The sequence below is a fragment of the Eretmochelys imbricata genome, chromosome 25 (genome assembly GCF_965152235.1).
Source record: "Eretmochelys imbricata isolate rEreImb1 chromosome 25, rEreImb1.hap1, whole genome shotgun sequence".
Classification (NCBI taxonomy): domain Eukaryota; kingdom Metazoa; phylum Chordata; order Testudines; family Cheloniidae; genus Eretmochelys; species Eretmochelys imbricata.
In genome coordinates, this window is record NC_135596.1 from 2,330,075 (window position 1) to 2,354,504 (window position 24,430).

At 46.6% G+C, this 24,430-nt stretch overlaps 1 protein-coding gene across 1 annotated transcript; it reads left to right on the forward strand.

Moving 5' to 3' along the window:
- The first annotated feature begins 8 nt into the window (after window positions 1-8).
- Window positions 9-23,716, forward strand: NDUFA11 (NADH:ubiquinone oxidoreductase subunit A11). Its single transcript, XM_077842241.1, has 4 exons — window positions 9-164; window positions 4,717-4,809; window positions 21,980-22,102; window positions 23,529-23,716. Exons 1-4 carry the CDS (start codon window positions 83-85, stop codon window positions 23,639-23,641), a joined length of 411 nt encoding a protein of 136 aa, XP_077698367.1. The 5' UTR covers window positions 9-82; the 3' UTR covers window positions 23,642-23,716.
- The last annotated feature ends 714 nt before the right edge of the window (window positions 23,717-24,430 follow it).

A 24,430-nucleotide genomic window follows, 5' to 3' on the forward strand; every position in this document is an offset into this window, starting at 1 on the left:
AGAAGGTGTCGCGAGACCCCAGCTGGCCCGCGAGTTCTCGCGGTGCTTTGTTTCGTGCCCTTGCGGAGCCGCGGCCGCTGCGATGGCCGGCTACTGGGAGATCCCGGAGGGGACCGACTGCGCCCGCAGGGCCTGGATCACCGGCCGCCTCGGGGCCGCGCTGGGTGAGGAGACTGGGGTGGCTTCGCAGCCTGCCGATCCCGCTCGTCCCCGTCCGCCCGGGGCGGGGCCTGCCTTGGCCAGGCCGCTCGGCTCCCCTCCGCGCAGCCCCCGCTGGCCGCCATGGCTCGAGCCCGCCTGGGCCCGCGCTCGGCTAGCCCGAGCCTCCGCTGCCGGCCGGGTTGCCGCGTCTGTACCCGCGGGGCGGCTCCGCGCCGCAGCGTAGCCGTATGAGGCCCGGCTTGTGTCGGGCTGGCTCCTGCCCGCCTCTGGCTGCGGCGCTGCTGCTGGCTGGTGTCTACACTACCGCGTTAAGTCGACCTACGCGGTGCAACGCCAGCTACATGAATAACACCGCTGCAGCCGACGTGCCTTGGGTCGAGTCCGGCGGGGTCCACTTACCTTACTCCTCTCCTCTCCTCTCCTCCGGGGTAGAGTAGGGGGCTGACTGGGGAGCGATTGGCTGTCGATTTGGCCGTCTTTACTAGACCCGCTAAATCGACTGCTGGTGGATGGATCTCAGCCCTGGTCTGCGCTGGAGGGAGGGGGATCGATCTAAGTTACGCAACTTCAGTTATGTGAATCAGGTAGCTGAAGTTAGCGGGGTGTCTCCACCGCAGTGAGTCGACTGCTGTAGCTCCGCCATCGCTTGTGCCTCTTGCAGTAGGGGAGTCGACAGGAGAGCCCGCAGGGATCGATTTATCATGTCTAGATTAGATCCGATAAATAGATCCCCGCTGGATCGATCGCTGCCCGCCCATCTAGTGGGTAGTGAAGACATACCCTTGATCCCCACTGTAGTGTAGTCTTGGCCAAATGGGATGAAAGCTGAGCCCTCACCTGCTCCCTTTGTGGGCGGGACTCCAGGAGCTGAGGCTTTAAGCAAAGCATGAAGTCTCACAAAAGCAGCCGGCGCCAGGAAAGGCAGCTTGAAAACTCCTCAGTCCAAAGAGCCCTGGGGAGACCCGCTCCCTTCCTTAAAGCAAGTTATATGCAAAAATTGTAGCCATTAAAGTTGTATTAAGGGCTGAAAAAGTCAAACACTTAAGATGCAAAGTCCAAAAGTTAAAAATTCTACAATGTTAACCTTGGTGACGTTGCCTGTACATAGTTTTCCAAATTCCCTTTTAAATGTAATTTTTAAGGTATTTACCATAAAATTTACAGACTATGCAGGGTGGTTAAAGTAGTGCTGTAAGAGCAATATTTGCTTTTGAATGTCCTTGGTTAAAGCATTTCTAAAAGTTAGAAGTGCTCTGTTTGTGTGCATTAAGTAGTGTCATTTTGCCATGAAAGTAATGAATTAGTGCCCTTTTACTGAAATTTTATTTCATTCTTAACATGCAAATCACATTAACCTGGGTAAATTGCTTTATCTCCCTGCCTTTATTTCCCCATTGATAAAATGAGATTAACATTTGCCTCATAAGGATATTTGACTTTTAATGGTGAAATGGTTGGGGTGATTCTGAGAGGAAAAGAGTGAAGTATTTTTGTGTGGGGAATGGTCAAATGCTGCATCCCTCTTTGTGCTCTCTTAATATTTATTACTTTTAATTAATGCACAAACACTTTGCATATCTGTAGTATTTTTCATCCTAAATAATCTCAAAGTGCTTTGTAAATTGTAAAGGGATCACTTCACCTACCTCTGACATGTTATCACTTCAGGGGCAGATTGCAGTAGCTATTTTAGCAATGTAAAGCAAAACTATAGCTGGTTTAGGTCAGTGAATAAGTTGTGATAGCAGTATGCAGTTAATGGGGTGTTCACATGTGGAATTTTTCAGGAATGGCCTTTAAATTCATACTCTATCTTAGTCCTGATTACACCTAAAATTTCACACCCTGTGTGACATCATTAAGTGATCCTAACCCCCACTGTAGATGCAGCTAGGTCAGCAAAAGAATTTTTCCACTGACCTAGCAACCACCTCTTAAGGGTTGTGATTTCTGGAGGTGGCGGTGCGTCTGATCTTCCCCATGCTGCTTCAGAGCTGGCAGCAGCTACAGAGCTTCCTGCAGCCAGGATGGTACCTGGAGGTAGGTCTGATTTCCCCTCCTGCTCCTGAGCAGCCATGCAGGGGAAGATGAAGTCCTGTCCTCCCTATCCCAGTGGACTAGCAGTTTGGGCCCGGTGAATGGTAGGAGCCACCAGCTGGGGCACCCCAGCATTCCCTCTCCCCCACCCCTTCAGTAGCTAGATTTCATGGGGGAGATTTAATTTCACAGTCCATGATGTGTTTTTCACAGCCATGAATTTGGGAGGGCCCTAATCATAAGTGACTGAAAGTTGAGGAAAAAGAAAAGGAGTACTTGTGGCACCTTAGAGACTAACCAATTTATTTGAGCATGAGCTTTCGTGAGCTACAGCTCACTTCATCGGATGCATACTGTGGAAACTGCAGCAGACATTATATACACACAAAGATGATTGTCGGGCTCAACGGGTAGTGATCAATGGCTCCATGTCTAGTTGGCAGCCGGTATCAAGTGGAGTGCCCCAAGGGTCGGTCCTGGGGCCGGTTTTGTTCAATATCTTTATAAATGATCTGGAGGATGGTGTGGATTGCACTCTCAGCAAATTTGCGGATGATACTAAACTGGGAGGAGTGGTAGATACGCTGGAGGGGAGGGATAGGATACAGAAGGACCTAGACAAATTGGAGGATTGGGCCAAAAGAAATCTGATGAGGTTCAATAAGGATAAGTGCAGGGTCCTGCACTTAGGATGGAAGAATCCAATGCACCGCTACAGACTAGGGACGGAATGGCTAGGCAGCAGTTCTGCGGAAAAGGACCTAGGGGTGACAGTGGACGAGAAGCTGGATATGAGTCAACAGTGTGCCCTTGTTGCCAAGAAGGCCAATGGCATTTTGGGATGTATAAGTAGGGGCATAGCGAGCAGATCGAGGGACGTGATCGTTCCCCTCTATTCGACATTGGTGAGGCCTCATCTGGAGTACTGTGTCCAGTTTTGGGCCCCACACTACAAGAAGGATGTGGATAAATTGGAGAGAGTCCAGCGAAGGGCAACAAAAATGATTAGGGGTCTAGAACACATGACTTATGAGGAGAGGCTGAGGGAGCTGGGATTGTTTAGCCTGCAGAAGAGAAGAATGAGGGGGGATTTGATAGCTGCTTTCAACTACCTGAAAGGGGGTTCCAAAGAGGATGGCTCTAGACTGTTCTCAATGGTAGCAGATGACAGAACGAGGAGTAATGGTCTCAAGTTGCAGTGGGGGAGGTTTAGATTGGATATTAGGAAAAACTTTTTCACTAAGAGGGTGGTGAAACACTGGAATGCGTTACCTAGGGAGGTGGTAGAATCTCCTTCCTTAGAGGTTTTTAAGGTCAGGCTTGACAAAGCCCTGGCTGGGATGATTTAACTGGGAATTGGTCCTGCTTCGAGCAGGGGGTTGGACTAGATGACCTTCAGGGGTCCCTTCCAACCCTGATATTCTATGATTCTATGATCTCTGTGTGTATATAAAGTCTGCTGCAGTTTCCATGGTATGCATCTGATGAAGTGAGCTGTAGCTCACGAAAGCTCGTGCTCAAATAAATTGGTTAGTCTCTAAGGTGCCACAAGTACTCCTTTTCTTTTTGCGAATACAGACTAACACGGCTGTTACTCTGAAACCTGAAAGTTGAGGGGAAGTGATTTTCATTTTAGTTTTTGATTCATTTAACACCTATTTAACTTGAATGCTTAATGAAGAGTCTTTGATAAAGAGTGAACATCTTTAAAATGTGAGGGCTGAATCCTGGATGGTGCCGAGCAATCTGGTCCAGTCCAGCAAAGCACCTAAGCATGTCCCTGGCACCCTTCCGGATTGAGCCTTGAGGACTTGCAGTAAACTCTGATGCCCCCCAACAAGTCCTCCAACAAAGCCTAGAAAGCTCAGGCTTGATATTATTAAAATAAAAACACAAGCAACAAAAGACTATTCAGAGTAACTACCTTCTTTCCCAACAAAACACAAAACCGCTTTACCTTTCAGGCCTTCTGTATGCATTAGAAAGAAGCAAAAAAAGGGTTAGAAACCCAATTTCAAATAAAATCCTTTACATTGCCCTGTAGCATCAGTATGACTCAGCCATGCGCATCTTGCCTTTGGTGGAAGATCAAAAGCGTGGCTGCACCACTAGCCTCGTAAATCTCCTTGAGCTTCCGTGCAGGGGGTGACAGGCCCTTTGAGTGCAAATCTAATTTTGTTCCCTAGTTTTACTCTTGCACCTTCATATTGCTTGAGATACAGCACAAACAGAGCATAACATCGGGCTTTAGATGGTTAGGCTGAAATCCTGGCTCTGTTGAAGTCAGTGGCAATAATCCTCTTGACTTAAATGAGGCCAGGCTGTCACCCGTAATGCGTCTCTTGTCCATAATACTGGTGGTAATAGAAGTAGTAGAGGTTTCTGGTGCGCATTGTGCCATGTAGGCCAAGCACAGTAATAAACAAGCATGTTTTGTGCTTGTGGAACCTGCGTTTAGGTTGTGCTTCTGCACAGGCTCTGACCTGCTGCTCATTAAAACTGTTTTCCCTTTTATAGGCTTGATTGGTTCGGCATATCATATTATATTGTTCCAGCCTGAGTCGGCCTTTAAGGCTGTGCAAACGGCAGCCACGAGCACTGTCACGATGGGTAAGGAGACCTTGTTTCTTTCAGCAACTGAGTTTCTTGTATAAAGATGCCTTTATTCAGCTAAATGGACAGCCCATTGTTGAAATTATTGGCCTCTCAAGTAAAGTGACTGGTGAGGCAGGTATGGTCTGGTGATATTGTGCGAGGGATTGAGTGCCGGATTTCCTGGCTTCTGTCCCCAGGTCTGCCACTGAATTTATGTTGGCTATTAGGTAACTCAAACTTCACCACTCGGCCTCTGAGTTCCAATCCGTAAAATCCACTTGCAAGGTAACTCTTCTCTTCATGTGCCAGTATATTTATGCTTGTATCTGTAATTTTCACTCAATGCATCTGAAGAAGTGGTTTTTTACCCACGAAAGCTTATGCCCAATAAATCTATTAGTCTTTAAGGTGCCACTGGACTCCTCATTGTTTTTGTGGATACAGACTAACACGGCTATGTTAGAGGGCTTTCCTCAATCCTCCCACTTCTCAGGTTCTTGTCACGCAGACAGCAAGCAGCAAAAGACCAGAAGTCCGAAGTGCAGACAATGCGATGTTTATTGGGGTTAGTTTCCAAGAAAGCATATTCCAAAGCCCTTCACACCAGTCAGGCTTATCTCTATACGCTGACAAAGTCTGTTCCCCAGTGTCCCCCTTCCCAGTTCTGACGCTGCAGAGTCTTGCCTGTGTCCCTGTTCCCCGTTCCCTATTACCTGTTCCCATTCCCTCCCTTAGCAAACATGATTCCAATTTTCTTTCCACTTCCTGTTTGGCCCCAGTTTATATAGTAATATTCTCAGCTATCCCTTAACCAATCTTTTACTGAAATTTAACTAACCAATCCTAACATATTGTAACATAATTCTCTAAACTTATGAGGAGAGGCTGAGGGAACTGGGATTGTTTAGTCTGCGGAAGAGAAGAATGAGGGGGGATTTGATAGCTGCTTTCAACTACCTGAAAGGGGGTTCCAAAGAGGATGGATCTACACTGTTCTCAGTGGGAGCTGATGACAGAACAAGGAGTAATGGTCTCAAGTTGCAGTGGGGGAGGTTTAGGTTGGATATTAGGAAAAACTTTTTCACTAGGAGGGTGGTGAAACACTGGAATGTGTTACCTAGGGAGGTGGTGGAATCTCCTTCCTTAGATATTTTTAAGGTCAGGCTTGACAAAGCCCTGGCTGGTATGATTTAGTTGGGGATTGGCCCTGCTTTGAGCAGGGGGTTGGACTAGATGGCCTCCTGAGGTCCCTTCCAACCCTGATATTCTATGATAAACAATTATATCCTGCTACCCTAATTAACTTACACCTAGCAAAATTAATTATATAGCAGACAGAAACAATTAGAACCAGACAGATTAACAATAGAAAAGTGGGGGCCATAAAGATAAAACATACAGAAATGAGGATTTCACAACCACAACTATTAAGTGATTTCTTGCCTGACAGGATGCTATTAAACTTTGTTTTTTCTTTAACCATCTTTATCTGGTGGTGATAGACACTATCAGGACAGGATTGTATTCCTAACAGCCCAATACCATCTTATTTCAATGTGACTCATTGGGAATGTGAGGATGTGACCGTTCGCTTCCCAGCTTATGGCTGCCCCTGCTGCTTAGCCAAAGGCCTTAGCCTAAGAACAAAGCCTCAGACTATCCTAGTGAGAGAAGGCCCATATGCAGGCAGACTTGTGATTTTGATTCTTTGTTTTTATACCCATGTAACTAGCTAAGTGATAAAAATACACTTAAGTTCTTAAAGTATAGGCCTTTATAGGCAGTCCTGAATGTCTGTATTTTAACAGGCTACCCCTCTGATACTTGACAGCCGTAAAATATTTACATGCACACACTTGTGTGGTGTGAGGCTTAATTAATTTTGGTGACGTGCTTAGAGCGGGGGTTCTCAAACTGGGGGTCACTAGGTTATTACATGGGGGATTGCGAACTCTCCAAACCCCGCTTTGCCTCCTGCATTTATAATGGTGTTAAATATATTAAAAAGTGTTTTTAATTTATAAGGCAGGGGTCGCACTCAGAGGCTTGCTATGTGAAAGGGGTCACCAGTACAAACATTTGAGAACCGCTGGCTGAGAGATCCTGGTATGAAGGGTGCAGTGTAAATTCAGGACATTATAGTTGGTGTTTCTTTTCACTCTTTCTTCACTACTGCTGCTCTTGAAATGTCAAATTAGTCTGGGTATAAATTACATGTTTTGAGGCGGATAATTTAATATCCGTAACTGTACATGATAGCTTAAGGAGCTGCTGTCTGGATTCAACACTCTCTGTATTGGTATAACTTAAAACTGAAATAACTTAGGCTATGTCTATACTGGCAACTGAACGACAAAAGTTTTGTCTTTCAGAGGTGTTAAAAAAACACACACCCCGTCCAAAAGACAAAAGTTTTGCCGATGACAAGCGCCGGCATGAACAGCTCTTTGTTGGCAGGAGCACTTTCCTGCTGACAATGCTAACACCGCTCATTCAGGGTGGAAGTTTTTCGCTGGCAGGAGAGCCAACAAACAGCAGCAACATAGCCCTGTCACTAAAAGCTGTGTGGTGTAGACATAAGCCTTACTCCTTAGAGTTTGGACTCTCCAGAGCTGGAGGGAAAAATTTTATGGAAGCAAATCCCATACTTTCCTACTTCTTGTTAGCACTGATGGTCACAAATATAATCAGTTCCTAAGAACTTACTGTGACCCAAAGAACCCCAGAATGCCAGTTGGCTAAGGGTTTACTGTTGTGTAACAGCAGCTAACAAACCTGGCAAACCAACAATACCTAACACACTACATTCATGTTGTTTATCCAGAAATGATGTCATGTGAGGTTTCTAATTAAAAAGCTCATATTGTACTGATCCTTGTAATTGTTGCATGATGTATGTACTGATAATATTTAACAAGCTGTGAATATGTACTGAAAATATGTTTTAAAGTCTGCCACCAACCAAAGAGAGAACCAGGTTTCTTCAAGTCAGGAGGTAAGATGTTTATCTGTCTATCAAATATAAATTAAACATGGTAAACCATTGCAATGGAAGCCCTATTTACATATGGCATCAACAGAAAAAGATCACGCAGGGGTAAAAACAAGCAATGTGTGTTCTACTATCTCTGAAGACCTACAGTGAGCTTTGCAGGTATAAGCAGAAGGCAAAGAGACACCTCTTTATCTTTCACCTGAGGAAGTAAATGGACAGCCTATTTACGTTCATGAAAACAAGATCTCAAACAGGCTTGATTGAAATGCTGCAAAAGACATTTGGAGTGAGATAAGCTTCTTTACACAGTCGGTTAGCCTGTTAAAGTTAAGTAGTTTCTAGGAATCATGTTATGATTTTGTTTTATATGTAACCTTTCTGTTTCTATTATCCTAACTCATTCTCTCTTAAATCTTAAAAAAGTGATAATAAACGTATACATAAGAATGGCCATGCTGGATCAGACCAGTGGTCTATCTAGCCCAATATCCTGTTTTCCTACTAGCCAGTGCCAGATGCTTCAGAGGGAATGAACAGAGCAGTTATCGAGTGATTCATCCCCTGTTCAGTCCCAGTTTCTAGCTTTTCACTATAAATCTGTCTCAGTACTGTGATATTAGACAGGAGTTGATCCTGAGTTGAATCAAACAAGCTGTTGTGTATGCTGTTCTTTTGGGGACAGCTGACTAGTAATTCTGTGTGCTTAGTGGATAAGGGGCTAAATACTACAGGAGAATGCTGGAAAGGGTCTTGGGGACTGGGATACATCTATTGGTTAATCTGCAAGGCAAAGCAAGGGCTGGCTAGCCAGAGAAGATTGTCTGGGTGGCCAACAGACTGATGGTGTCAGGGAGCTGACACCCAGTGAAGCACAAGCAATTGTGGTAGACCCAGGCCAGTTGGGTACAGCAGAGTAGTAGAAGGCAGATATACTGGCTACTGGATAAGCAGTTTTTTGTTCCCTGACTGACCAGAGCAGGGGCTTCTCCAGACTGGGGTGGACTGTAATGAAGTGGGACTGTTCTTAATGTTTCCTCTGAATACTGTAGGGGTGCCTCAGTTTCCCCTATGCATTTCTTAAGTCTCCAGGTGATGGGATAAGGGGGTGTAATTGTTGCAGAGCAAAGGGCTAGTGTACATAAATGGGCGACACTCTGTCTCCTGGCAACTGATGGCCTGGGCCCTTTCCCCCTGCAAGGTGATAGCTAAAGGTGTTGGAGAACAAAGGAATCAGGTAACCTCCTGGCCCGGGAAAGGGACAAAGCCCAGTGGAGAGTGAGACGGTTTGGGCTGGCTGGGGACGAGGAGTGAAGTGCAGACATGGTTGTCTGGCTCACTGCCCTCCAAAATGGACCCAGCTGAGGGGTCCTGTTCTCTGTACCTATGAGCTCTGTTTTAGACCATGTTCCTGTCATCTAATAAACCTCTGTTTTACTGGCTGGCTAAGAGTCACGTCTGACTGCGAAGTTGGAGTGCAGGACCCTCTGGCTTCCCCAGGACCCCACCTGGGCGGACTCGCTCTGGGAAGCACACGGAGGGGCAGAGGATGCTGAATGCTCCAAGGTCAGACCCAGGAAGGTGGAAGCTGTGTGAGCTTCTTGACCTGAAGACAGTCTTCTCACAGAGAGGAGACTTCACCAGAGTCCTGACTGGCTTCGTAGGGAGCAGTTCCAGAGCATTGCCCGGGGACTCTGTGACAACACCTGACTCCAATTAACCTGCAAAGAGTCAGGTGAGGCTGTTAAGCTAATGTGAACACCTGACTCTAATTAAGGCCCCTCTGATACTATAAAAGGGCTTACTCCAGTCAGGCCAAAGAGAGCCAGGGAGCCAAAGGGCAGGAACTGCGGCTGAAGGGCTGGGTAATGAAACACCCTCAAGCAACTGGGAAGGGAGCCCTAAGGTAAGGGTGAAGAAAGCATTAAGAGAGAGAACCGGGGGAGCTGTGGGGAAGTGGCCCAGGGAAATGTAGCAACGCTGGCTGTAAAAGGTCAGCTGCCAACAGCTGCTGCCATTAGGGTCCCTGAGCCGGAACCGGGAGTAGAGGGCGGGCCGGGGTTCCCCCCAGCCTGCCACTACAGAAACACCTCCTGGGAGGGGAAGACAGGCCCCTGTCAGGACAGGAGGTTAAACTGTTCTGGAATAAGCCCGTAGGAGTTCTCTCCCCAACCTCCTTGCTGGCTTATGATGAAAAGGGCTCAGTAGACTGTACCCTGGCCCTAGAGGGAGAAGGGCTACGTGGAGGGTCGCAGTGAGCCTCTGAGGCTAGCATAAACTGCCTGGAAGCATGGGACCTTCTTGGACAAAGTTTGAGCTCTGCCGCACACTTCTCTCTCTCACTGGAGGTGAGGGTTGGAGTAGGAAGGTGACTCAGTCCTGGGCACCCTGAGAACTGTCACAGTGGTGTAGTTGTGGCAGGATTTACACACAGTTTGCTGGTTAGCGAAGGATCACACTCTAAGCACTGGTGAATTTGATTCTAAGATTCTGAGAAGGTTGGAAACAGACAAAAATAGGTTACCGTTTATTTTTTGTTTATTTCGGGTAAGGGAAATAGAACAAAAGAGAACCCCCAAAGTGAGCAAAAGAAAAGGGGGTGCAGCCATAAACATTCAGCCTGATACAACCTTCAGAGAAACAGCCATACAGTTAGAGCTGGTCAGATTGGAGATACAGTGGACAAGGAATGAGAGCTTCAGAAGTGGGAAGCTTCACAGAGAGCAGCACAAGTAGAAGCATATCAGAGAGCCCTGGAAGCTGTACGTCGGCGAACCATGGAGCTTGATGAGCAGAAGTATGAGAAGAGAGCACAAACGCAGGATGCTGGAGATGCAGGTATAAAATCCTCAAGCAGTCCTCCCCAAAAGTCACCCTGCTGGGATAAACTGTGACCTACCTACAGATAGAGGGGTTGTACTGAAGAGTATTTCACCACTTTTGAAAGAGTATGTGAGCTGCACAAGATTGCAGAAGGAAGGAAGGTACCCATGTTGATCTCCAGTCTCTCGGGCAAAGCATTGCAAATGTTTAATGAGATGGACATAGGAGAGGCATTGAAATATGAGTTTAAAAAAAGCTGGGTTGCGAAGGTTCAGAAATATCAAAAGGAATGATAAGATGAGTCCTAGAGAATGAGTATAGAATGTGTGGTTTAATGAAAAAGTGGGCAAAGGGGTAGAGGCTTATGATTTGTTTGACCTCTTTGCACAGGAACACTTCCTGACTACATGCTCTGAAGAAATCAGAGCAGCAGTTTGGGATACAACCCCTGCCACTATACAAGAGGCAGCTGATATTGCTGTTTCCTATGTACAAGACAGACTGTTCAGTGAGCATAGACCACAGAGGGAGGGGCAGAAGCCCAGAGTAGAGAGGGAGTCCCTGTTTTTATCTCTGTGACTCGTAGCAACAAGGAATACATAGCTGAGTTCCCAGATGTGAACTGTGAGGAAGGAAAGGTAGCTGAGTGGGGAGGAGGCACTTCCAGGCCATATTAAGAAGCGCATAGCAAAGTGTCTCAAGGAGGATGGGGGAGGAGTCGTGCCTCATACCTGAGACAACTCTTAGGCCTTGTCTGCACTATGGGGGGAGATGGATCTAAGTTACGCAACTACGTGAATAACGTAGCTGAAGTTGACATACTTAGATCTACTTACCACAGGGTCCACGCTACACAACGTCAACTAGACGCTCTCCCGTCAACTCCCCTTGCTCTTCTCGTTCAGGTGGAGTACAGGAGTTGACAGGAGAGCGATCTGTGGTTGATTTAGTGGATTTTCACTAGACCGGCTATATCGACTACCGATGCATCGATCACCGCACGTCAACCCCCCTGAAAGTATAGACAAGGCCTTAGTGCTGGAGCAGAGCAAAGAGCATCTGCCTCTCTAGAGGGTATAAGGAAAATCCTCTTCAGTAAGGCCCAAAATAAGGAAAATGGAAAGTTTTTTTGTAAAAGAGGGAAAAATTTTCAGAGAAGCTCCCCTGGAGAAAAATAGAAGTCCTCGGGAGCCTTAAACAATTGATTGTGCCTGCTAATCATGTGGGGAGTTGATGTTAGGCCATGACTGGTTTTGCAGGTCACCTGGGATCAAGGGGGACATCTGAGAGGTTAAAGAGCAATGTTCATTGGTACAGTGTTCAGAATGAGGTAAAAGAATGAGTCTGGTTATTTACGTCAGAAGCGGAAGAAACCTGTGGGGCACCACAAAAAGGCTCCTTGGGCCCCTTACTACTAGTCAAGGAAGCATTTTTCAGAGTGGCTGTGGATATTGTTTGGCTGATGCCCTGGCCAGTCCAGAGGGGAGAGAAATATATTCTGGTAGTAATGGACTTTGCCAGGAGATACACAGAGGCAGCTGCTGCCTCTAATATAGAGGCTGACACAGTGGCTACGTCTCTGTTCACTGTGTTCAACCGAGTATGTTTTCCAAAGGAGAACTTATCAGGTCAGATTTATGGTCTAGATTATACTTAGTCCTGCCACGAGTGCAGGGGACTGGGCTAGATGCCTTCTCGAGGTTCCTGCCAGTGAAGTCCTATGATTCTATGAAATTTAATGTCCTAGTTATTTAGAAAATTATGGAGAATGTTTGGGGTAAAACAGCTGATATCTGCCCCATAGCAACCAGAGACAAACAATGTAGTCAAAAGGTTCAGTTGGACTCTAAAAACTAGGAATGTATGCAACCTAGCAGGCAAGTGACTGGGATGTAATGTTACCCTATCTGTTGTTTGCTTATAGGGAGGTACCTCAAGAGTTAACAGAATTCTCCCCGCTACATATCCTGTATGAGAGAAGGGTCAGAGGTCCCCTGGGTTTCATCAGGGACTCCTGAGAAGGTGGCACTGATGCTAGGGGGAACCAGTGGTTGATTACATACAGAAGGTTATTGTATGGTTGGAAAATGAGTCATGAGTGTACTCAATTTAGGCTTAATCAGTTTTTGCCTTCATAAATTTTCAGACAATCATTGTCACTTACAGTTTATCATATATTTATTCTAGTCAGAGAATAAACAGACAAGATGTAACAGGTGGGGCTCAGGCTTCGGCTCCAGCAAGTCTCACGCTGTGACAAAGTGGGGTTTTATTCATCTTGTTATGTTGCATGTGAGTCTTACTGTCTTATACGAATACTGAGCATGCCTCAGTTTCCCTGTGTACTGCACCAGTGCTTAGGTGATGGGAACTGGGTGCGTGATTTTTTTCACTGAGGCCTTGGGGCAGGTGAGGCTGCCCAGCAGCTGTCTGCACATAGGCGATGGCCAGTACCCTTCGTAACCTGAGAACCAGGAGTGGAATGCGACCAGGTGACACCTTTTGCCCAGGAAGCAGAACAAAGACCAGAAGGAGGAGCAACGGGCGCGTTTGGGGTAGGTTTGCTGGAAGCTGGGCACTCAATTGTGGGGGACTGGAAGAGGGGGAATCTGAGGCAGTAAGGACAAATGCAAAGTACTACACTTAGGAAAGAATATTCAATTGCACAAATACAAAATGGGCAATGACTGTCTTGGAAGGAATACTGCAGAAAAGGATCTGAGGGGTTATAGTGGATCACAAAGTGAATAAGAGTCAGCCATGTAACACTGTAGTAAGAAAACCAAAAGTCATTCTGGGATATATTGTTGTAAGCAAGATGCAAGAAGGAATTCTGCTACTCTGCTCAGCCCATTTAAAGCCTCAACTAGAGTATTGTGTCCAGTTCTGGGCACCACACTTCAGGAAAGATGTGGACAAATTGGAGAAAGTCCAGAAGAGAGCAAAAAAAATCAACGGTTAGAAAACCTGACCTAGGAGGAAAGATTGAAAAAAATTGTTTAGCCTGGAAAAGAGAGGATTGAGGGGGGCATGCTACACCAGAGTCCTGGCTGTCTTCATGCGGAGTAGTTCCAGAGCATTGCCCCAGTGACTTCGTGGCAGATGGAAAAAGGCAAATATAGTGCCCAATCATCCAGGACCTCCCCCAATTGCCATGAGTTTTCAAAGATAATGGCCAATGGCTCTGCAATCACCATCACCCCTGCTGTTGTGTCCTGGGTGCTGCTGTCAGCAGATGGTGCAGTAGGACTGCTAACCGTCATCATCCACTGCTTCTGCTGCAACTCTGCTCGCCTGCTCTTGTAAATGAGCTCAGTCTCAATAGCAAATTTCTCCATGTTGTCGTCATCCACCGCTTCCGCTGCAACTCTGCTCTCCTGGTGCCATGAATCCACCTCGCAGGACCTCTCGTCGTTCTGTATAAATATCTATTCTCATGGCATCCGTCGTCATCCACTGCTTCTGCTGCAACCCTGCTCTCCTGCAGACACCATACCACGGCAAGCATGGAGCCTGCTCAGCTGACCGCTGCTGTTGTGAGCATTGTAAACACCTCGCGCATTATCCTGGAGTATATGCAGAACCAGGCTAAGAGACGCCAGCACTAGGACGATTTTGATGAGGACATGGACACAGACGTTCCTGAAAGCACAGCCTGTGGCAATTGGGACATCATGGTGGCAGTGGGGCTGGTTGATACAGTGGAATGCTGATTCTGGGCCCGGCAAACAAGCACAGACTGATGGGACCGCATAGTGTTGCGGGTATGGGATGATTCACAGTGGCTGCAAAACTTTCGCATGCTTAAGGCCACTTTCCTGGAACTCTGAGTTGCTTTCCCATGCCCTGAAGTGCAGGAGTACCAAGATGGGAGCTGCCCTGACAGTTGAGAAGCGAGTGGTGATAGCCCTGTGGAAGCTTGCTAAGCCTGACTGCTACCGGTCAGTCGGGAATCAGTTTGGAGTGGGCAAATCTACTGTGGGGGCTGCTGTGATCCAAGTAGCCAATGCAATCACTGACATTCTGTTATCAAGGGTAGTGACTCTGGGAAATGTGCAGGTCATGGCTGCAGTGGATGTGCTTTGCTGCAATGGGTTTCCCTAACTGTGGTGGGGCAACAGACTAAAAGCATATCCTTATCTTGGCACCGGACCAACTTGCCAACCAGTATGTAAACCACAAGGGATACTTCTCAATGGTGCTGCAAGCACTGGTGGATCACAAGGGACGTTTCACCAACATCAGTGTGGGATGGCTGGGAAAGGTGCATGATGCTTGCATCTTTAGGAACTCCGGGCTGTTCGAGCAGCTGCAAGAAGGGACTTACTTCCCAGACCAGAAAATTACCATTGGGGATGTTGAAATGCCAATAGTTATCCTTGGGGACCCAGCCTATCCCTTGCTCCCATGGCGTACACAGGCAGCCTGGACAGTAGTGAGGAGCAGTTCAGCTGTAGGCTGAGCAAGTGCAGAATGATGGTAGACAGTGCCTTTGGATGTTTAAAAGCTCGCTGGTGCTGTTTGCTGACTAGGTTAGACCTCAGTGCAACCAACATTCCCATTGTTATTGCTGCTTGCTGTGTGAGAGTAAGGGGGAGACGTTTATGGCAGGGTGGGAGGTTGAGGCAAATCGCCTGGCAATTTTGAGCAGCCAGATACAAGGGCGATTAGAAGAGCATAGCAAGGCGCACTGCGCACCAGAGAGGCTTTGAAAACCAGTTTCATGACTGGCCAGGTTTCGGTGTGAAAGTTGTGTGTATTTCTCCTTGATGCAAATCTGCCCCCTTTGTTCATTTTAATTCCTTGTAAGCCAACCACCCTCCCCCCTTTGAAATAAAGTAACTGTTGTTTTGAAACCATGCATTCTTTCTTAAAAAAAGGAGGGGGGGGTAACTGACAAAGTTAGCCTGGGTGGGGGAGGAGGGAAGGACAAGGCCACATGGTTTACTGTAGCCACACTACAAATCAAACTATTTGAATGACAGCCTTCTGTTGCTTGGGCCATCCTCTGGAGTGGAGTGGCTGGGTGCCCGGAGCCTTCTCCCCTCTCTCCGCCCCCCTTGCGTTCTTGGGCATCTGGGTGAGGAGGATATGGAATTTGGGGAGGAGGTCAGGTGGTTGTACAATGCATGCAGCGGGGGGCTGTGCTCTTGTTGGCTTTCTTGCAGCTGCACCAGGCGCTTCATCATGTCCGTTTGCTCCCCCATTAGCCTTAGCATTGCCTCCTGCCTCTGCTCTTCATGCTCCTGCCTCTGTTCTTTGCGCTCACTTAATGCTTTCCTAGCCTCTTTCACTGAATGGCTCCATGCATTCAGCTGTGCCCTATCAGTGCGGGAGGACTGCATGAACTCGGAAAACATGTCATCACGAGTGCGTTTTTTTCGCCTTCTAATCTGCGATAACCTCAGGGATGGAGATGATAGGGGGAGCCTAGAAACATTTGCACCTGGGGGGAGATAAAAAGGGAGAGTAAAATTTAAGACAATACATTTCTGAGAACAAAAGGGAGACTTTCACAGTGAATCAAGCAATTCACAGCAGACAGCACATGTGCTGTAGGTACAAGGTTGTATTTTGCCTTTTATATTGAGCACCTGCCAGTATGGTGACATATCACACATGGCTGGGCAGCAGAATTCGGTTTCCATGCAGCCATGGTAACACAAAGGGTACGCGGGATTGGCTTCTTATGCATAACATGTAGGAATGGTTTCAAACTGCAGCACCATCCTTTCCAATGGCAAGCAATGGGTTGAGTTTCACATTTAAAAGGAGGGGCTGTGGTTTTCGGGTGGATGTGCAGCACGCACCTCCTCCCACCCCAGCACGTGTCTGTTCTCCAGGATGATCCCTTTTAGCCAAGCGCAAACAGCCCAGCATGAACACGGTCCTTTTACTGTTCCCTTACAAAAAATTCCCCTATTTTCAACCAGATGACCATGAATGATATCGCTCTCCTGAGGCTAACACAGAAAGATATAGACCGAATGTTGCTCTAATGTGACCAAAACCCAGGACCATTCGCTGCCATGCTTTATGCTGCAATGATTCCAGAATACTTTCAGGGTACCTCCAGGAGAGCTTCATGGAGATGTCCCTGGAGGATTCCTGCTCCATCCCCAGACATGTGAACAGACTTTTCCTGTAGCTGTACTGGCTGCGAATGCATCCCAATTCTTCAGGGCAATCAAACATTAAACACTATTGCTTTTAAACCCTGTATTGTAGTTACAAATGTGCACTCACCAGAGGTGCCTTCTCCAGCTTCAGCGTCGGGAATCCCGCCTTTGGAGGGTATTGGCTCCGGGGTGATGAAAAGGTCTTGGCTGCCAGGGAGAACGGATTCACCGCTTGCCTGCTGCACATTCTCCTCCTCCTCCTCCTCCACAAAATCGTCCTCCCTGTTGCATGAGACTCCCCCCTTGCAGGTGTCCACGGACAGTGGTGGGCTAATGGTAGGGTCCCCTCCTAAAATGACATGCAGCTGATCATAGAAGCGGCATGTATGGGCCTCTGACCCAGAGCGACCATTTTCCTCCTTTGTCTTTTGGTAGGCTTGCCTCAGCTCCTTAACTTTCATGAGGCATGTCTGTGTTTCACTGTTGTAGCCTCTCTCCAACATGCCCTATGAGATTTTGGCAAATATACTTGCATTTCTTCTTTTTGATCAGAGTTCTGCCTGCACAGATGCTTCTCCCCATACAGCGATCAGATCCAGTGTCTCCCTTTCAGTCTATGCTGGAGCTCGTTTGCGATTCTGGGGGGACTGCATGGTCACCTGTGCTGCTGAGTTCGCCATGCTTATCAAACAGGAAATGAAATTCAAAAGTTCCCGGGGCTTTTCCTGCGTACCTGGCTAGAACATCGGAGTTCAAAGCGCTGTCCAGAGTGGTCACAATGGAGCACTCTGGGATAGCTCCCAGAGGCCAATACTGTCAATTTGCATCCACATTACCCCAAATTCGACCCAGCAAGGTTGATTTTAGCACTACTCCCCTCGCTGGGGAGGAGTACAGAAGTCAATTTTAAGAGCCCTTTAAGTCGGTGGAATGGGGTTGGTTGTGTGGATGCATTCATTTTAAAATCGACCTAATGTGGCTAAATTCGACCTAACCCTGTAATGTGGACCAGGCCTCTGTTAAGCCAAGCTGGTCACCTGCCGTGTTTGCTATTCTTTCTGCACATCGGGATGGTTTGTTCTCGTGCCCTCGATAAGGCTTCTTTAAAATACAGCCAGCTCTCCTGGACTCCTTTCCCCCCTCATATTAGCCTCCCAGGGGATCCTGCCCATCACTTCTCTGAGGGGGTCAAAGTCTGCTTTTCTGAAGTCCAGGGTCTGTATTCTGCTGCTCTCTTTTCTTCCTTTTTTCAGGATCCTGAACTTGACCATCTCATGGTCACTGCTGCCCAGGTTGCCACCCACTTCTCCTTCCCCTACCAATTGCTCCCTGTTTGTGAGCAGCAGGTCAAGAGGAGCATGGCCCCTAGTTGGTTCCTCCAGCTCTTGCACCAGGACGTTGTCCCTAACACTCCCCCAAAACTTCCTGAATTGTCTGTGTATTGCTGTATTGCTCTCCCAGCGGATGTCAAGGTGATTGAAGTCCCCCATTAGAACCAGGGCCTGTGATCTGGAAACTTCTGTTAGTTGTCCAAAGAAAGCCTTGTCTACCTCATCCTCTTGGTCTCGTGGTCTATAGCAGATGCCCACCATGACATCACCCTTGTTGTTCTCATCTCAAAACTTAACCCAAAGACACTCAACAGGCTTTTCTCCAGTTTCATACTGGAGCTCTGAGCAACCATACTGCTCTGTTACATGCTGTGCAACTCCTCCATCTTTCCTCCCCCACCTGTCCTTCCTGAACAGTTTATACCCATCCATGACAGTGCCCCAGTCTTGTGAGTTACCCCACCAAGTCTCTGTTATTCCAATCACATCATCCTTCCTTGACTGTGCCAGGACTTCCAATTCTTCCTGTTTGTGTCCCAGGCTTCTTGCGTTTGTGTACAGGCACCTAAGATAACTAGCTGATGGCCCTACTTTCTCAGTATGAATCAGGAGGCCTCCCCTGTTACATCCTCCTCCTTGTGTTTCCTCCCGGTATTCCAGTTCCCCACTTACCTCAGGGCTTAGGTCTCCATCTCCCAGCGAACCTAGTTTAAAGCCCTCCTCACTAGGTTAGTAAGCCTGCCTGCGAAGATGCTCTTCCCTGTCTTTGGTACGTGGATCCCATCTCTCCACAGCAGTCCTTCCTGGAACAGCATCCCATGATCGAAGACTCCAAAGCCCTCTCTCCAACACCACTTGCATAACCATGCATTTACTTCCACAGTTTGATGGTTCCTACCTGGGCCTTTTTCTTCAACAGGGAGTATGGATGAGAACATGACTTGTGCCTCAGACTCCTTTATCCTTCCTCCCAGAGCTGCATAGTCTGCAGTGACCCGTTTAAGGTCATTCTTGGCAGTATCATTGGTGTCCACATGGAGAAGTAGGAAGGGGTAGTGGTCCCAGGGCTTGATCAGACACAGTCACATTCTGATTTCTAGCTCCAGGCAAGCAGCAAACTTCTCAAGTTTCTCGGTCTAGATGACAGGTGGATGAATCTGTCCCCCTTAGGAGGGAATCCCCAACCACCACCACCCATCTCCTCCTCTTGGGAGTGGTGGTCATGGAACCCCCATCCCCAGGACAATGCATCCCATGCCTTTCGGTCAGTGGGGTCTCCTTCTGATCCCTTCCCTCAGATGACTCTTCCAAACCAATCTCCGCCGTAGTACCTGTGCAGAGAGCCTGAAAACGGTTTCTTACCTCTATCTGCACTGGGGGTACGTGGGTTCTCCTCTTGCTTCTTCTGGAGGTCACGTGCTGCCAGTTTTCTTCCCCATTCTGCACTGCCCTCTCTGATTCTTCAGCATGCTATGCCTGCACTACCAAATGCTGACTTCTATCCAGAAACTCTTCATTTTCTCTGATGCAACGCAGGGTTGATACTTTGATCTCTAGTCGTTTAACCTTCTCTTCCAATATGGAGACCAGCTTGCACTTCATACAGATGAAGTCACTTCTATCCTCTGGGAGAAAGACAAACATGGCACATCCTGTGCAGGTCACAACAACTGATCGCTCACTATCCATATTGTCTTCCTTCTAAGAGCCTCTTCAGATAATGTATTTACTGCTCACAGAAGCCTGAGAGGCAAAAATTCTGTGGGAACTCCGCCCCCAGGCAAACTACCTCTGTTTGCAGCTCACTTAGTTCACAAGTGGCTGCTTCTTTTTATAAGGCTTCTGACTCAAAACAATTGCCCCGGCTCAAAGCCTTCCCTCCAATCAACCACTCAAGGCCCACCTGGAACAAAGCACTCCCAAATCACACTTTTCAAACAAACCACCACACAATCAAACAGTCACACTTTTCAAACAAACACATGGTCAAACAGTCCCGGCAACTAGCACCAGTCAAACAAATGGTCACAGCAGACAGACGCTCGGATATTCAACCCACCAGCTCACAACACGGCCCCACAGTGCAGCACTCACCGTAGCTCCTCTTGGATGGTTCCCAGGCAAACTCCCTCTTTTTGCTTCTCTGTTCGCACTAGGCGGCTCCTCGCCTAAGCTAGCCAGTGAGCTAGCCAGGGAGGCACTATGGGATATTCTGTTGTGAAAGGTTTCAGAGTAACAGCCGTGTTAGTCTGTATTCGCAAAAAGAAAAGGAGTACTTGTGGCACCTTAGAGACTAACCAATTTATTTGAGCATAAGCTTTCGTGAGCTACAGCTCACTTCATCGGATGCATACTGTGGAAAGTGTAGAAGATCTTTCTATATGCATGAAAAAATGCTTTGTGTGTCCTTTTTTCTGTTGTGAAACTTCATCAGTCTCTTCTGTTGACACTGTTGTGCTCTGGATAAATAGTGAAAGCATGACCCAGTGACTCTTAAGTGTTTATCTACGGTGAAATAGTCATTTGGCCAGAGACAGAATGGGAATCACGCTGTAGTTCAGTGGTTAGGGTACCCACCTGGAAGGTGGGAGACCCTGGGTCCAGTCCCTCGCTTTAGTCACTTTTTCATTAATTATCCACAGTGGAACAGCTTCAGCAGGAGAGACTGAGGGTGCCTCACATCAGAATAGCCCATAGCTCAGTGGTTAGAGCAGCCTCCTGAGAGGTGGAAGACCCCAGTTCAAATCCTTTCTCCCCATCTGGCAGAACTTGGTTATCCCAAAGCCCCGGGAGTGCTCTAACCACTGAACTAAAAGTTACAAGGTGGGTGGCACCATCTCCCTCCAGCTGGATTTGAATGAGACCCAGTCTGGGAAGCTGTCTCTAAGCATCCATGCCTACTGTAGTAGGCCTCTTAGGTGGCTGAATGCTTGTCCTTCCCTGGTTCATGAATCATTCTGAAGCATAGGCAGGAGTAGGTGTCTGGATGCTTATGCAGTGAGGAAGCAGTGCATGTACCCAGAAGCAGGATTTTTCAAGGTCTGTCATCTAGGAAGCTTAGCTGACTGAACCTAGTTGGGTTGCAATCCTTCCTCAGACACTTCCTAAGAAGATTCAGTGCGTATATTGGGGGAAATGCTAGCAAGAAAGAGTGCAGAATAGTGGGGTGGAGTTTAATATTCGTGACGTTAGGAAACTAATAATCCCTTTAGCAGTCCTCACTCCTGAAAAGGAATTTGTTGATCGTTATTCCTAAGGCCACCCAGTAGTTTGGAGGTAGGTGCTCTGCATTACTGCATGAGATGCTGTATTTTGATTCCCAGGTCCAAGATGGCAGAAGCATGGAGGCTGGGGTTGTGTGCTCAGTCTGTTGGGATAGTTTCATGTTCTCTAGTGCTCTTTTTAGCAAGAACTGGCATTGATAAGTTCTAATTGAAAACTGGTGTAGAGCCTTGTAATGTAATGCTAGTTTACAGTCTATAGGCTGACTTGTGACTTGTATCATAAACACCCTTCTGAGTTCATGCCCAGGGGAGAATGTGCACCGAAAAGAGACTAGACTTAGAAGAGAGGGTACAGAGTTGTCCGGGTGCGGGGGGTGTAGTAGCATATCTGAACAAACACGAACTTGTGTCTCAAAAATGGTTTGATTTGTTTTCTGGCAGCTTTTTGCTTACACAAAACGTGGGAGTGTGGATGCTGAATCCAGCTGGTCAGGCTGTCTGCTTCACCTGACTAGAAAATGCCATTTTTCTGTGACTTACTGATATTTGTTCATGGCGATAAATATTTGGAAGGGTAAAACCATAGCTTTTTCTGGCTGTTCCTGGTGCACCAGGCCTCTGGGTAGTATGTTTTCTGCTCTGTAGATCTCAGTTACTTGCTTGCTGTACCCATTACTATTTACCTTTTCCTTATAGCTACTTTGGGAGCAGTATTTGGATTGACCACTTGCCTCAGTGCCCAAGTCCGGGAGGATCCAGAGGACGCCCTGAATTATTTCATAGGAGGTTGTGCATCGGGCATTGTCTTGGGTGCAAGAAGTAAGTTGTGGTCAGCATAGAGGTTGAAATGTATCAACAGCATGAAGTATTTTTAATGTATTTATATAAATTCTATAAAATTGTCTAATTCTTAAACCCCTGCGTAAAGGAAGTTACCTCCTTCCCATGGAAGTGTATTGTTTGATGCATAAGAATCTAGTCCATGGATATGATTAATATATTAAAATTGGATCTGTTTAGTTATCATGGTGATATGCACATCTCTCAAACATCAGTCTTTAATTGCCTGTAGTGGGCCACTGAAATGAACCCCATCTCAGTTAACAAATTGCTCACCAAGGAAAATTGCAACATGCCCTCAAGATGCCTTTCAGGAAAAGGCATCTCCCAGAAGATGAGTGGAGGCCATGCCAAATTCAGAAGAGCTACATTGGACCAATCCAGTCTGGTTAAGGTCCAAAAAATTAAGCTGCTCCGGTCTGGCACCAAAATAAACATTGATAGATCGGGGGGCCAAAGCTAGCTTCAAAGATGAACTGCAAAAAAAAAATGGAGTTAACCCCAAAAGCCAGCTTGTGGGTACAGAACAGAGTTTAACTACTCTCGGACATTATTTTTCTCTGAAATTCTCTTGACACCTCAGTTCATAGAAGATGACCCAGAATACATCACTGTGACATTGGATACCAGAAATCCTGTTGCAATCCATGATGCAACCCAGTAGTGCATCCTGGGATATCTTCAGCAAACCGAGAAAGGTTTACAGAGATTAGGGAAAGAAGGCTGCGCTTGTTTTTATGCTGAATGCACCTGCAGCCTAGCTAATGGGGCAATATGTCTGTTTAAATTGTAGTTCTGATCTCAAATGTGATGATGTAACCAATTAACTATGGGGCTCCATGCTTACTGTTTAACAAATGCAACTCATTTTTCATGTAAAGAGGTGTTCTTAATTTAGCTGCTAGCTCTGCAAATTCTCCATGTACTCTGAGAGACAAGCTGATTTTCTTGCCTCTTGCACATCACTAACAGTTAGGCCCTCAGGGATACTTATGGAGCCCTATTTTCTTCAGTGGGTTTTCTTCAGGTATAGATGATTTGAACTTAAAAAATGTTGATCAGGAAGAAATCGAATCTGGCTCTACTTTTCTTAGCTGTGTTGGCTGCCAAGTTAATGGGAGTAAAAACCAGGGAACATTTTAGTTCCTAAAGTAAGCAGTTAGGACTTGATTCACATAAGAGATGGGTCTGTGGGATAAGGGCTTGATACCTCAAAAACTGCCTGGGTTGGAAGCAGGAACACCATGTATCTTTAAGAAAAGAAATCCTAAATTTCTATTTTCCATCGGCCCTTTGGGCTGCCTGTAGTCAAATATCAGTATCAAAAGAGAAATCCACATGTGTTAAGATTTACTCATACTTTATACTGCTAACGTAATGCATCTTCCTTTCATTCTCTTCCCAGCTCACAGCTATGCCACTGGTTCCTCGGCATGTGTGGCGCTAGGACTTCTGGCTGCTTTTACAAAGATAGGCAAGCGAGAAGGCTGGAGGGTAACAGGACCTCCCAGACTCTAAATGTAGGCTGGCTCCTGTCTCCGAAATGTTTTTCAGATGTTCTGTGTAATAAATTATCCTAGAATAACAAAGATACTGCTGACTCAGAGTGTCTCTCATTGACTTTGAAGTTAAATGAAGTGTGAATGATACTCAATGAACATAGTTTTATAAATCAAATAGTAACTGAGATGCCGGGAGATCTAGTAGTCAGAGCAGAGAACTAGGACTTGGGACTCCTGGGTTCTATTCTAGGATGTGCTGCTGATGTGCTGCGTGACCATAAGCAAGTCACTTTGTCTACATACTTCTGTATTATTGCAAAAAGAGATTGAGAGGGAGAACTAGAGTGAAAGTGTGTTTGTCTTTAGAAGATTCCTCTCCTTGTCTGAAGAAGAGAAATGATTCCAGCAGAAGGTGCATGGATGTACCAGATGTAACACAGCCTGTAATGTATTTTGTCACATCTACAAAAGCCAAGGTACTATAGGCATTACAAAATCCATTATACAATGTACAAAATGCATTAGGGGCACTAATTTCAGGGAAAGTACAAAATCTTGCAGTCTAGACCAGAACTTTCATTTTTCACGGTATCTGGCTTTCACGTGACTTGAAGTGGGCACATCTTATTTGAATTAGAGAGTTTAGGGGCCATTTACTGAGCCTTCTAACAATGACTCACTGAAGTTAACAAACACTTCAATTCAAACGTAACACTGGGTCGGTTTAGATTCAAAGTAAAACAAGTTTCAGAGTAGCAGCCATGTTAGTCTGTATCCGGAAAAAGAAAAGGATGCTCAAATAAAT

Coding starts and splice junctions, on each gene's coding strand:
- NDUFA11 (XM_077842241.1), top strand. CDS start 83: ATGGCCGGCTACTGGGAGATCCCGGAGGGGACCGACTGCGCCCGCAGG. Junction 165..4,716: donor CCGCCTCGGGGCCGCGCTGG/GTGAGGAGACTG, acceptor TCCCTTTTATAG/GCTTGATTGGTTCGGCATAT. Junction 22,103..23,528: donor CATTGTCTTGGGTGCAAGAA/GTAAGTTGTGGT, acceptor TTCTCTTCCCAG/CTCACAGCTATGCCACTGGT.